The sequence below is a fragment of the Vicugna pacos genome, chromosome 2 (genome assembly GCF_048564905.1).
Source record: "Vicugna pacos chromosome 2, VicPac4, whole genome shotgun sequence".
NCBI classification, from domain to species: domain Eukaryota; kingdom Metazoa; phylum Chordata; class Mammalia; order Artiodactyla; family Camelidae; genus Vicugna; species Vicugna pacos.
In genome coordinates, this window is record NC_132988.1 from 47,222,129 (window position 1) to 47,236,801 (window position 14,673).

General features: G+C 34.1%; 1 protein-coding gene across 2 annotated transcripts in view; it reads right to left on the reverse strand.

Annotated features, from left to right (window-relative positions):
- GSTCD (glutathione S-transferase C-terminal domain containing) overlaps window positions 1-14,673 on the reverse strand; it is a 106,530-nt gene that overhangs the window by 17,185 nt on the left and 74,672 nt on the right. For both annotated transcript variants that reach the window (XM_072939333.1, XM_072939339.1), the window contains exons 6-8: window positions 8,490-8,605; window positions 8,285-8,329; window positions 6,029-6,157 (exon numbers count right to left, since the gene is read on the reverse strand). In XM_072939333.1, the coding sequence (XP_072795434.1) occupies window positions 6,029-6,157; window positions 8,285-8,329; window positions 8,490-8,605 (290 nt within the window). The remainder of the gene's footprint in view (window positions 1-6,028; window positions 6,158-8,284; window positions 8,330-8,489; window positions 8,606-14,673) is intronic.

The following is a 14,673-nucleotide window of genomic DNA, read 5'->3' on the forward strand; positions in this document are numbered from 1 at the left end:
TTGACTGGTCAGGTGTAAAATTTTATGTTGGAAACTTTCCTTTAGAATTTTGAAGGCATTGCTTCACTGCCTTCTAGTCCTTCCATGTTGCTACTGAGAAGTGTGATGGCATTTTGATTCCAAACTTTCTGTTTGTTTTTTGTTTTTTCTCCCTGGAGAGTGTTAGGAACTTCTTTATATCACAACGCTTCTTTTTTCCCCCCACAATAGTGTGCCTTGCTTTAGATCATTTCTCAAGTGGGCTTTTTTCAGTCAAGAGAAACACAACCTGCATTACTGACACATTGTCTTATATTAGTTCTTTGATTTTCCTCCCCACCATTTTATCTGCTTTCTCTTTCTGGTCCTCTTTTTACTGAGGTATTGGATTCATGGACTAAATCTCTATTTTTTTTTTTAATGTTTCTTTCAGTTGCTATTTCTATGTCTTTTTTTCTTGTCTTTTTTTTTCAAATGATTATCTACATTTGATCTTTTAGATTTTCTACTTGGTTTTTATTTTGGTCAACATATTTTCAGTTTCCAAGAAGTTCTTTCTTATTCTCTGATGGTTCATTTCTTTTTCTTTTTCATTCTGTCCTTGTTTCCTTAATGCACTATCTTCTCTGATCTCTCCTAAATAAGACACTTTGTCGTGTTTGTTGCTTTGGATTTTTCTATTTTGGAAGTTTTCCATGTTTGATATTCCTTGGCTGTCAGTTCATATAAAAAAGTGAATCATTAAAACATTGATTGGAAGTTCTGAGTGAAAAGGTTGAAGACTGGTGGGTTTCCCTCGTGATTAGGTGATCAGGTGGCCAGCTGGCTTTTTTTTTTATTATTTAAATAACAGCTACAGTATTTGTAGTTGTTCTCTCTAGGGACAGTTCTGATTCTGTAGTGGAGGATCTTATAATCTCTTTGATTGAAGAGATGATTCTAGCTTCTGAAGGAATTCTGGAATTAAAGGCACTCAGTTCTTATTTTCAGTGTGACATCATCCTTGCCCTCTTTTTCCCTATACTTGGAAAGTCTGTTATACTTTTCTTATAGAATAAACTTTTGGTCTCTTGCAGGAATCAGGGGGAAACAGTCACTTGTCTACACAAGGTGGGGGTGGGCATCTGGGTCTCTAAATAAAAATTTTAATTAAACATGATTTCAGCTCCTTCTTACCCCCTTCATCTGAGGTGTCTGGTGTCCTGAAGTCCTGAAATTTTCTGGGATTCTGCGAGAGCAAAGTGACCTGCTTCCTGCTAGCCCTCCTGACACTCCCTCTCACCAGGCATTTAAGGGTGATCTTCCTCTTCTCTACTCAATAATTTATTTCTTCAGTCTTCATTCTGTCTTCAAACACTGTAGTTCAAGTTACAGAACCTTGAACACTGCTTCATCAAAGACGGAATATGATTTTCTGGTTCTTGTTCTCTTTGTTATTTGGGGGTCTGATCTTTCTTGAGGAGAAGAGAGTTGAAATATCTCTATCTGCCATGTTCACCTGGGAAGTCCTTCATTGCCCTAAAGATTTTTTAAAAATTGTGTTTGCAGAATATATAATTTCTCAAGTTCCTTTGCTTCTAAAACAAAGATTTAAATCATTCATCAAAAATGTTACTGAATTATCTTCTACAATTGCATATGTTGCTTCTAATTGTACACTAATACACATTAACTAGAAGTGAGCTTGTAATTAAGCACTCAGCACTGATAAACCATAAACAATCATATTAAAATTGTATGGATAAAAAATAAAAAAGTAAATACAGAACTCAAAAATAAACTTTTTAGAGATCTTGATATATGTTGATAAATCGAAAATATTCACCAATACTGTTAGAAATCAATGCCTCGTCACCTGGTTGAGATGAGTCTATGTTACTATTGAAGTTATCCAACTGAAACATTTTGGTGGGCAGGTTGTTTAGCATTGACACAGCTCTTGTTTCTTAATGCAAAGTGTGTCTTTCCATAGTCATGGGTCTTTCAGTAATACTGTTTCACAACAAGGTTTCTGTTATATTGTTTGAGAGCATAGGTATCAATAATAACACATTATAAATTAGGTCTTAAAAAGTAAAATCTTGTAAAGTAAGCTTTAACAATAATAAAAATTATTTATCTTGCGCTAGACAAGAAGGCAATAATAGACTTCTTTAAAGAAAAAGCCTTAAAAAGTCCACTTTTAAAGCAATCTTCTAAGTTACCCTTTAAGGGTATGATAATTGATATATATCTCTTAAAAAATTATCATAAGCTTGGTGGCTTAAACAGCAGACATTTATTCCTCTCAGTTGTAAGTCTGGGAAGTCCAAGATTAGGGTGCTGGCAGTTCTGATGGTGAGTTTGCAGTTGGCCAGTTATCACATGATGGAAAGCTGAGCGAGGAAGCAAGCTCTTTTCTCTTCTTATAAGGGCACTGATTCCACTCAGGAGAGCTCCACGCTCATGACCTAATTACCTCTCAAAAGCCCCACCTCCTAATATCATCACATTAGGGGTTAGGAATTCAACATATACATTCTTTTTTTATGGGGCAGGGTGGGGGAAGGGCACAAACATTCAATTCATAACACATACTCAATTCAGGGTCATATAGCTACAGGTATTGAAACTCGAAGGAAAAAACAAACTTTCTTGGATGTTTCTTAATTTTGAAAAAACTTTCATATTTTCCTTAGGACATTAATAGTCATTATAATCAAAATCAGAGTAAGCCAATCAAAAGGTATTTCTATAATAATCAAATACTTGTTTTGAAAGAAATCATATACATATGTGTGTGTGTGTGTATATATATATACACACACTATTTTCAGAATTCTTTTAGATACCTGGTGGTAACCCTTAGGGTCCTAATAGCCTTTCTTGGTTAAATAAGCTAGGTATTTATCTATAAAATATTAAAGCACACATATTTATTTCTTCTATTTTTATTGCTTATATTATTATGATGATAAAATAGTAGTATGTTAAATGTGGAATTTTTGAAAATTCTGGATAAAGAAAAATATTATTACAAAGTATATAGAGACAGCCACCTGAAAAAAATAACTATTAGCATAATTTCCTCCAATCCTTTTTAATGCAGTTTTCATATGGTTGAGACTGCACTGCACAGAGTAAAAAGGGGCCCAGTTTTTTAATATGGTACTTCCTAAATGCTAGGAAATCTGCTAAGTGCTTCACATACATTGTATCAACATCCTAAGAGCCAGATATTTTACACCTATTTCATAGATGAGAAGACCGAGGATCAATGAGTTTAAATAAGTTGCCCAAGGTCATACAACTAGTAAATGGCTAAGCTAAGGCTTTCTTTAGCACAAATTAAACTCAATGTTAAAATCCATACTCTTAACCATTATGTTTAATTATTTTCTCTGTTTACCATAACATTTCATGTTATTAATAAATCATTACAAATATCATGTAAATGAAAAATTTCAAAGCTCCTGTATGATTAACCCCCTCACCCTACTGAAGTCTTGCAATCAATGAGTAATAATATTTTAAAAATCTTTGCAAATATTAAGAGCAAGAATGGAATATCATTATTGTTCAAGTTGAAATGCTTTTGGTTACTACAGACTTTGAATGTTTTTATAAGCTTATTAGACATCTGTATTTCTAAAGAAATGTATTTCTCAAATAAGCACAGTGTAAATCAGAAACTACAAAATAACTCTTTGGAACCCAGTATTACCTAATTGATTCTGGTTATATGGGGAAAGCATAGCCTGTGGGGGTAATGGAAGACCTTGCTGAAAAATCTGAAAATAATTAGATTTGTTCTCTCCCATTATTTCAAATCAAACTAGTTTAACAAAAGTCAGTAAATCTATTCATTTTTGCCTGATACGTTGTACTAACAGAGATAAGACCAATAATTAGTATTTCAATTCTTATATGGAATTGGTTTGTTTAAAGTTCCTAAAGATAGTTGGTTCAAAACTTTAAAATTCCCCCCTTAAAATCTTGTTTACATCATTAATTTTTATATCTAAAGAAAAATAGTGAAAGAAAAAGGCATTTACTAATAAGCAAAGATAAATGCTAGCTAAACCCTTACTTGAAATACCACAAAAATGTGAATTTATGGAGTTTTAATGCATTTCCAATACCTGGTTATTCTGATTTGCACTCTAGCTACAGTATTTTCACTGGAATCTATTTAATACAAGAGTTATCGAGTCACTGGTGCATTTAGTTTGATTTATCTAGTGACAAAACTTCAATTATCCTCCTAGGCAAATTATACTCTTGAGAGTAAACCTCATTTCAGTTTAATTCTTCAAGTAATTTTAATTCATTTTCCATATATCTTGACAAAGGTAATTATGAAAGAAAAAAACCATTATGGATATATTATTATGAAATATAAGAGGAAATATTACTTCCCAAAAGACATATACATTGTTAGCTGGAGTTAGTGAATTATATGACCTTGAAAGGTACAAGAATATGCCAGAATGATTTAGCACCTTTAAGTCACAGGCAGGTAAAGAGATGCATGGCTGACGGGTTGGGAATTTTGTGATCTGAGAGGTGGGTAAACAGGCAGCACTATTACATTCTGCCTGGTGTATTGGTAACATGAGCATTCGTTTAATGGCTCATTTTGTGGGAGAAGATTTATCCTTAACCTTGGCGTTTATGTAAACTGTAGGCTGCAAATAAACATATATTTAATTTGAATTTGCTATATCAGATGTCTGTATTTTCCTGAATATCCTAATTAACAGTTTTCTTAATAGTTTACTTCTCTTTCTATAAGCTTGGCTTGAGATAATCAATCTAGATCATGTCTACAAAAGAAATAAATTGTATATGTTTAGGCCATAAAAATGACAACAAACTCCACAAATTTGCAGTTGTTGATATTTAAGAAATGAACTTCATTGGACAAAAGGTCTGAGCTTCTGAAACTGGACAAGAATTCCACCTATACAAGCCTATTGTGTAAGTTACATGAACATACACAGTTGGGAATGCAAATTAGCACCAGCTTCCTGGAAAGTGATTAGGCAAAGTTACCAAAAGTCTTAAATGATGCATAAGATATACATAATAGTAATAATTACAATATACTAACAACAACAAAAAAGAAATATGATCAATGAATAGGGAAAGTATGACAATTTCAGGTAAAACAGGATTGATACAGTATGATCTCAACAATGTTAACATATGTAAATATGCATTTGTTTGTGTGTATAAATATATAAAGACCAAAGGGTTTTAACAGTATTTATCTCTCACTAGCAGAAATACTAGTGATTCTTTTTTATGTTATTATGTATTTTTCTATTTTGAGCATTTAGTCTTATAGAAATAAGTCTTATAAAAATCATTTGAAACAAATACAAGAACAGCAGCAATGCTAAAGTTCCACCACAGCATATAACTCTGGGTTTAAATGAGCTGACAGAATCACATTATCTTTGGTCTTTTTAGTAATATCAAACAATAACGATTTAATCTGAAGGTTTCAGAAACATCACCAATATACTGGAATATATTATATTTACATATAATATATATTTAGCAACTAGAAGCAAAAAATACATGTAGATCTCAAATTCTTGCTAAAGAAAGTATTATCTAAAAGCAACTCTAGTTTTTACAGGTTATTAACAAGTTGTTTTTTTCTATTATAGTCTCTTTTTCTTTTCTTTCATTATCTTCTAAAAATATGGAATAAACCAAGGGAAGTCATCTTCATTAGAATTCACTCAATAAATCATTCAATTAATAACTATTTTTAAGTGCCTGCTATGTGTCAAACATTGTTTTGGGCACTGGGGATTCTGCAGTGAAGAAAATCAGGTTCTTATCTGGTAGAGGAACAAATATTGTCCTTACCATGTAATGATGAAGTGCTATGAATACAGTAATATTCATTAATATGCTATACTTTATAGACAGTAGAAAACAAAAGTTATAAATTCGTTGTTTAGCAAAAATATAGATTTACCTCCTTTATTTACTCTAAGGCATATCATTTTTCTTATTTAGTAATTAAGGAAATTGAAATTGCTCGATTACTTACCCCAATATTAAACATCCCTGTAAAATACTCCATATTTGCTTGAATGAACCAAATGTTGCTTAAACCTAGTTCGTCACTTCTCTTCTTAGCACGAATTAATGATAATTCCTTGTTTTCTATTAACGTAACCTAGATTTCACCCAGGAAATAATGGCATATTTAGTAACATAATTCAGACATTATGGCAAAGTATTATGACTGTATTTAATAGCTTTAATAACATAGATGATATTATATTGATCCTTATCCTGTGTCAGGAAGTATGCCAGACAATATGGTACAAAAATGAACAAGGCCCTTGAACACTAACGTTTACTGATGTAGTGATATAAGTGAAACAGGCAATTATAATACAGTGAGTGATAAATGTTTAATGAAAGACATATAATGTGTTATCAGAGAACTCAGCCTTGATGACTAAGGAAGGCTTTAGTCATTTACTGTGAAAGAGTAACATTTAACTGAGGCCTGAAAAATGAATAGAAAGTAGCCTAGCGAATGAATTAGTGCTTTAGGCAGAGAGAGAAACATGCACGAAGGCCCAAGGTGAGAAAGATCTGGTGTGTTTTAAGAACGGATAAATTGGTGTATCTGGTGTGATGGTGATGGTGGGGATGGAGAGACAGGGTGTGGAGGGCAGAAATGAGGCTGGAGAGGTACCAGGATCCAGATCATGGGTGATATAAGAAGGTTAAGCTGCTGCAGTGTACAGTATGGATTGGTGGGGGTGAGGCAGAAGGTGGGGCAAGCAGTTAGGAATTTCTTTTTTTTTTTTTAATTTTTTTAGGGGGAAGGTAATTAAATTTTTAAAATTAATTAATTATGGAGGTATGGGGGATTGAACCCAGGACCTTGTGCATGCTAAGCACATGCCCTCTCCCCAAGAATTTCTAATAGTCATCCAGGCCAAGGAAGGGGGAGACCATCACTGGTTAGGATGGAGAATGGTGGGCAGAATTAAATCACTTTTCATCTCTATCTTTCCTGGTTCAGTCCTTATTTTGTCCTTATGCTTATCCTTATGGAAAAGCCCTGGATCCCTTTGTATAAAAAACTGGGGGTATATTTGGTGTCAAAGGTTTTCCAGCCTTTATTCTAGCTAAAACTTCCCTTTTCCAGTAAACATCTCTAAGTTCCCAGAACCATTAGTTAGGAAAGGAAAAAAAAGACACCATATCCCTGCCTCTACATCTCCCGGATTCCGCTCTGTGAGCTTTCTTCCTCTTACTCCAACATGAAGTTGTTGTTTTCCTTAGTGATAAAACAGACATCTGCCTGTTTCTCCTAGTATTCTTTATTTTGCTATTTATTTTCTAAGAAAGATAAAGAATAATATCTGCCCATTTTCCACCATTCTGTTACATGTCATTCTGGCCAGTCTATGAGTTCTTCCACATTTTTTTCTTCTGAGAATAATCACTGTAATTATTTTGTAACTTTCAGAGAGCTTGCAAGCAAAGAATCTGCCCCAGTTCAGCTTGTATTCTGAAAAAAATGACATCAAATTCTGGACTTTTATTCTGAAAGACAGTCACTGTGAGGAAATGATTAAATATGACAGAAGACTAAAACCAGCACAAACTTCTAACAAATGTTGGTAAAGATTGTATAAATTATGCTACATTTACTTAAAAATATTATGAAATCATATTTTAGTGATATTTTAATGAGGCTATTTAAAACTATGTTCAACAGGGAAAATATTTGTAATATAATATTGAGTGAAAGCAAGTGACTGAAAATGTATTTGCATTTTTAGAATTTGCAGCACTAGGCATCCTCATGAATGATGGCTTAATGAGAACAGGGGGAGAAAAGGACCTGATCAGGGTGGCAGATTTGGGGTTTATCTTTTTCTTTAAAAAAATTTTGTTGTTGTTACAAGTCTGATACAATGGATGAAAATCAAGCTCCCAAAGAATGGGTTAAACAAGTTTCTGAAGCTGGTATTTCCTGTATAAAACTATGTTGACAATTAAACTTGTTTCCTCACTAATTACTTTATTTAACAGTGGAATAATTATTTCTTTTTAAAATTATTTAAAAATATGAAAAACTGTATTGTGGTCCTAACTACTTTTTTCCCCTAAGATTCTGAATCTTAGAAGTTTAGTTCGGAGGAAAAAGGAAATGGCTATGCCATGTATTTGACCTGGGTGAATGATTACAAACTCGAAGAGGAGGGATAAGCCAGACGCAGCTAACTGAACTATGTCGTTTTCCAATGTTTCCCTCCATATGTTACTCGGAATTTACCTGGCATGATGGCAGCATGTAAGCAAGAACAATCCCAACATGGCCCTGAAAAAGGTAAAAAAAGAAACAAGGTAACTTTGGTCTCTGAGGCTTTTGATGATTCTGAGACAACAATCTAGCCAAATAAAAACATGACTGTGAAGGTAGTGTAGTCAAAGCACGTAGTCTGGGAAAGGCTAAAAAGTATAAAGGAGAGCTATAATACCCCACCGCTGCAGAAATCCACAATTCTGTCACCAGGTCTGGCCTGATTTGTCACCACATAGATGAGGTTGTTTAGCTGTTGCTGCTTCCGCAAAGCTCGATCACTGGACATTTTACCTGGGGAGACAAGAGATGCAGACAATGAACGTCATGTCTTGTGAGGGACTTGAAGGCACTTGTAGCACAGAGTGGACTAGCAGCACACAGGAAGAGGGGTACATATGTAAGTGAATCACACATTCCATATAATCCACTGTGAGGAGACCAGAGAGCCGGAACCCAGAGACGAACTTTGTTTTTATTTATTTTTACTTTAATTCCTGGCCAACTTTTCTTTCCACAGCCATTGACAGAAAAATCTACGAAAAAATTGTCTTTGAAAGAGAGGAAACAATAAGTGAAACGTTAACTTCAGGGTCATAAACAAAGTAAGTGTTAATAAATGTTACTGGTGGATAAAAATTAATAGTAATAGTCCCTTCCTTCTAACCCTCTCAGAGACACAGTGTAAAGATTACCTAATTTCAGCCCATTGCTTAAATCTCCTTGGAGAATAGGGATCCATGATAAGAAAACCATTTTTATTATTTAACTGGCACTTCCTTGAACTCTTAATTTTTCTGGTTAGGACACTTGGAACATAGGTATCATACTGTCTGAAATATATCCATGTTTATTATACTTAGAAATAAATTAGATTTTCTTATTTCTGCTTTGAAGCTTCCTTTCCTCATGAGTCAGACTCAGAAATTTAATGCAATTAGAGATTAAAGACAGGAGACTTCCAAGTACAAAATGCCTTGGGCCTAGCAGCATGAAAACATCTTAACTTTCTTTTCAAAAGCTACCAGTCAAGTCCACTACAATAGTTTTGGAAGAATGAATAAAATTATTTGTTTTTTACATATTTCAAATGCACTGTTTCTAAGAACAAGATTAAGAAAATGTAAGAGAGTAGCTTTCAGTGATACAGATAAAAGGAAAAACACATATCAGCTTTTTGGCTTGATCAAAAGTTATTTACAGATACCAAAGTTTCCCTGCTCCACTGTCACCGGAAAATAGCATGGCTTTTGTCTTTTCTGTTTTTCTTCTTTCTTATGCTACTAAAATAAAAACATTCGGAAACTCTAAGGAAAAAATAGAAAATATGGATTTAAAAAGATCCTTATGAGAGAAAAACTTCATCATCTCATAATTCAGAGGTAATATTTTTGTATCTATGTACTTCCAGTCATACATGTAAGTGCATAATTTTCTAGACAGCATAGGAAACATATTATAAATTTTTCCATGTCAATGTATTTGTTTCTCTAAGTTTTAATGGCTGCACAGTATTTTATTAACTATCTATATCCAGCCTATTTAACCAATTTCTTACTGTAATAATATGGTCATCTTCAGACAGCTGAATCATTGTAAATATTCTTAATTATTTAGCATGGCCTAATGTAAATTTCAAACATGAAAAGTAATTCAATCAATAGTTTGGTGATGTCATTGGTGAAGACAGTTTCATGTAGCTTTAAAAAGAATAATTTTCATTTTTCTTTAATTATATAATTGCAAAAAATTTAAACACAGATTTGGTGAAAGCTTCTGTCATCCCATCCTCTGTGGATAACCACTACTAAGAGATTTTATTATGACAATTTTCAAACACATGGCAAAGCTGAAAGAATTAAGATTCAGTGCATGACTCTATATCCTCCACCAAGATTCTACCATTAACAACTTACTAGACTTGGCTTATCATACTTCCATCTATCCATACCTCTATCCCTCCAGTCATAAATCCACCTCAGTATTATTATTTTTTAATGGCAATGCAGTTTTGATTTGGAGGAAGAAGAACAAGAAAGAGGAGGAGGGGGCAGGGTTCAGAAGGCAAAAATGGAAAAAGCACTTTCAGGCGCTTGGGAGAGCTAGTGTCACAGATGCTGCTACTAAATGGAGCCACCAAGAGGCAAGAAATGGGCACCAGCATTATTGTCTTTGTTCTGTCCGTGGATTTCTTAGCAATTCTTAACCGAAACATTTTCATTAAAAAACAAAAGTCAAAAGGAATTATCTTTTGTTAAGAACAAGGAGATATGAAAATAAAATTTATTTAATGGACTATCTGTACCATATTTCTACTAGATATCTACAATTAACTAACTTTCATAGGTCTGTTTCAAAAGCAAATGTTGAAGATCTGTTTTTCTTGCCACGCCTGCATCTTTGCATATAAAGAATTTGTGCTTCACTTCTGCTAATGTGATACAATTATCCTGCATACAACTAAAAACATGTTAACTCAGAAGAGGAACAAAGTTCTTAGGTGGTTTTTACCCTTCTCCTTTGATACCCTGCAACTTAAAGACCATGATACAAAGTTAACTATTATTAATACATCTTATGTAAACTGATAAGGGAATAAAATAATAAAAAAATTTGCTTAACATATACACATATTTATAACAAAATAAGGAGGAGATACCTGTAATTATTACAATCCCCATCTCTGCAGCAGTCACATGATTACAGCTGGTATTTAACTGCCTTTTTCACTGCCATCAAGGGGACGTCCCATACCCCTTTGCTCTCAGCCAGCACCTCAACGAGTCAAGGTTCATTGCCAGGTGGGGTGTATTACTTTCCTAGGTCTACTATAACCAAATGGCACAAACTTGACAACTTAAAACAACAGAATTTATTCCCCCACAGTTCTGGATGCTAAAGTCTGAAATCAAGGCACCAAGGAGGCAGGTTCACAGTGCCATTAAGCACACCAAAAAAGTTCTCCAAAGAATCAGAGAGAAAAACAGTCACTTATAAAGGAACAAAACAGGCTGTTAACAGACTTCCCAACAACAGCAACAGAAGCCAAAAAAAAAAAAAAAAGGCATAATAGACAAAATTACATTGAAGGATACTGTACAGAGGAAAAAAACACAATTTAAGAAGAGGAGATAATACAGATCTTTTCAGATACACCATAAGTGAGTTAACTAGCAAACACACCCTCATTTAAGATCTTTGCACAGGATGTAATTCAGGGAGAAGGACTGTCAGAGGTGCAAGAGGAGTATAGATAGTAATTCTGGATGCAACAACACAGAGTACTGTCCAGAACTTAGGGCTCAGGGAGGAAAAAGAGTATAATAATTTTTATTCATCTGTAGTTATGAAAAAAACTGAATAAAAAACCCATTGGCCCATTATTATATTCAGCATGTGGGCTACATATAGAAACAGTGAAAACAAAGGTTCAACGATGTCCTGAAAAAAAAAAAAAGAATTTGTGCTTAAATAAAGGTTGAAGGCAAAGAAGTACTTTTCAGGGTTGTGTTTAAATAGAGATGAAACTCTTAAGCTGACCATAATATTCACAGATTGGGCTAAAAATACAGTAGAATGATGCCCAGATGCTTTATGGGAAAACTGCACCTAACAAACCATCCCCACCTCCTGTTCTAGTTTAGAAATATTATGAAGCTCCTGGAAACATGAATTGGATCTTACACACACTGAACAAGGTAAGAAAGCAGTATTTTGAGATGTGATATTCATTTAAAAACCAAATCCTACTTTCTATTTATATCCAATATTCTTGTGCCTAAGACACCATTTAAAAGTATAAAAGTATAATATATGTTTAACTTGACTAAAAAGGATGGTTCTTTAGGTGTCATCATGGAAAAACAAGACCCAAGAATCAAATGTTTTAATACAAATGATCTTATTTGTCCTGTCATGTAATTCTCCTATAAAGGAGTCTTTTCCTTGTTTAATCCAAGTTAGGAGGAACCTGATTATTTAGACAACTTCAATTGTTGTTTGCATGGCCCAAAAGGAAAGTACAAGGGTAAAGGAACCAATTTTTAAACTAAGGAAGAGCCAGATTTGAACACGAGAACACTAGCATTTTTGGTCAGGTCAAAGCATCAAACAAAGCAGAAATGAAACAGAGAAAGAAAGAGAGGAAGAGAGGAAGAGAGGAAGAAAGAATGAAAGAAAGAAAAGAAAGAAAGAAAGAAAGAAAGAAAGAAAGAAAGAAAGAAAGAAAGAAAGAAAGAAAGAAAGAAAGAAAGAAAGAAAGAAAGAAAGAAAGAAAGGAAGGAAGGGAGGGAAGGGAGGGAAGGAAGGAAGGGAAGGGAGGGAAGGAAGGAAGGAAAGGAAAGAGGGAAAGAAAGGAAAGAAGGAAGGAAGGGAAGAAGGAAAGGAAGGAAGGAAGGAAGGAAGGAAGGAAGGAAGGGAAGAAGGAAAGAAAGATGGAAAATGTGCACATGGGCAGCCTGGATGCCTGCTCAATCTAGTAAATTGTGCTCCAGATCAGGCACAAATATTGATTTTTTCTTTCTTGATTTGAAGTAACAAAGTACAGTGAATGTTACTGGTAAAAGAAAAATGGTTGGGCTCTTGGATACACATGAGACTTCTTAAAAAGATTAAGTTGTTTCGTTTTCTGAGTACTTCTTTGCAATGTAGCACACCAACCACATTCTGTGAATTTTTTAAAAATATAATTAAATATGGAGACAAAGAAAAAAGCTAAAACTAGTGGTTTAGAGATCTTGAAAGTATGTTTTGTTTGGAAAGCTATAAAATCAAGAAAACAAGAGTAAATGTCTTCAATAGAGATGGATGTAGTAGAGAGGCTGTAGAAAAGGCACAAGACAATTGAATGGACAGGTGGCACTGACAGGACCTTTGGCAGGTGAGAAGGAAGGTGACAACCACACATTTTAATGTTTTCAAGAGGTTTCGTTAACATTAAGACAAGCTGATGAATAGTCACTTATGTTTTACAGGTCAATGGACGGTGAAGCCCAAGTTTCACAGGGGCGCTATGGTTTTCATGGCTGGAACAGTCACTAGGGCACCTACTGTATGCCTGGTTCTTGTCTAGATGCTGAGGGCACAACTCAAAGTAAGATTGTCCTTCAGCAACGGAGAGGGTATCTAAGAAGACAGTATAGGTTTTTATTATGTGCAAAGGTATGTACAATGCAGATAAAGAACTAATTGTTTGAGACATCACAGAGGATTTTACAGAGACGTAGGGCATTTCAGCTAAGTCTTTAAGAAGGAACAGAAAACTGCCAGGTAGAATGGGTGGGGAAAGCACGCCAAAAATGAAATGGCATACTTAGCGGGGAAACTGCAATTTGCTCACTTGTGCTTGAAAATGAGGATCAGTGGGGAAGTAGTAAAACATAAGATAGACCTGAAAATACAGGCAGGGCCAGAGAAAGGGCATTGCTTGTTATCTTGCCTCTCTCTGCTGTAGGGAAAACATGGCCTTGTTTTCATACTTAATATGTTAGAGCTCCTTAGAGACAAGTTCTATTTGAATAGACAGCTCTGTTATTTTTATATTATTTCATACTGAAGATTTTTTTTATACTGCTAGCCTGCATTATTTTTATTATGGATAGAGTATATCCTCAAACTAGATAGGATTATTCATAAAATTATGTGGAGCATTCAACTCTCTGAACATTGGATAGTTCCTTGAAGTTATCACAGCTGGTTAGTCAGTTGCTTTATAAATTTATTCTCTTTGCCTGAAGCCTACTCCTCACTCCTGGCTACATTTACATGTATTACTTTTGTAATCAGTTTTTTTTTTAAATACAAAATAGAAAAAAGTTACTTTTCAAACTCTGTTGCTACCCCAAAGAAGTAATCTTTTATAGCCCTATTAAATATTGAAAAAGTTTTCTTATTATAAATGATTCCTGGGCATTATTCATTAGATCAACTACCCAAAAAGAACCATTAGCTGAAATTGCTTCTGTCTCCATGAAATAGATAACAGATGATTTTTCCTGGAACTACATAAATGGGCCCAATTAAATGGAAAGATTAGTAGAAGACTGATAGGCACATAACAGGTGCTCAATAAAAGTTTAATTATTGAATTTTCTCTGCAATTATGGCTTAAACTGCATTTCAAGGCAGTATGTTAACTTTTGCAGGTACTAAGTATGAAAACAAGTTCAACTGTATTTGAAAATACACTGTGTTGATATAGTAAAAGAAGTCAACTATGAAGAAGTGTTTTAGGTGGAGGATAGAAAAGGTTCTGAAAACTTTTATGAGGGACTAAGAAAGCTGCCATTTAAAGCTATATCAAAAGCTCAAAGAAAAGTAGGAACAAATTTCCTAAAGAAACTCCTAAGAGGAGGAACAAAACT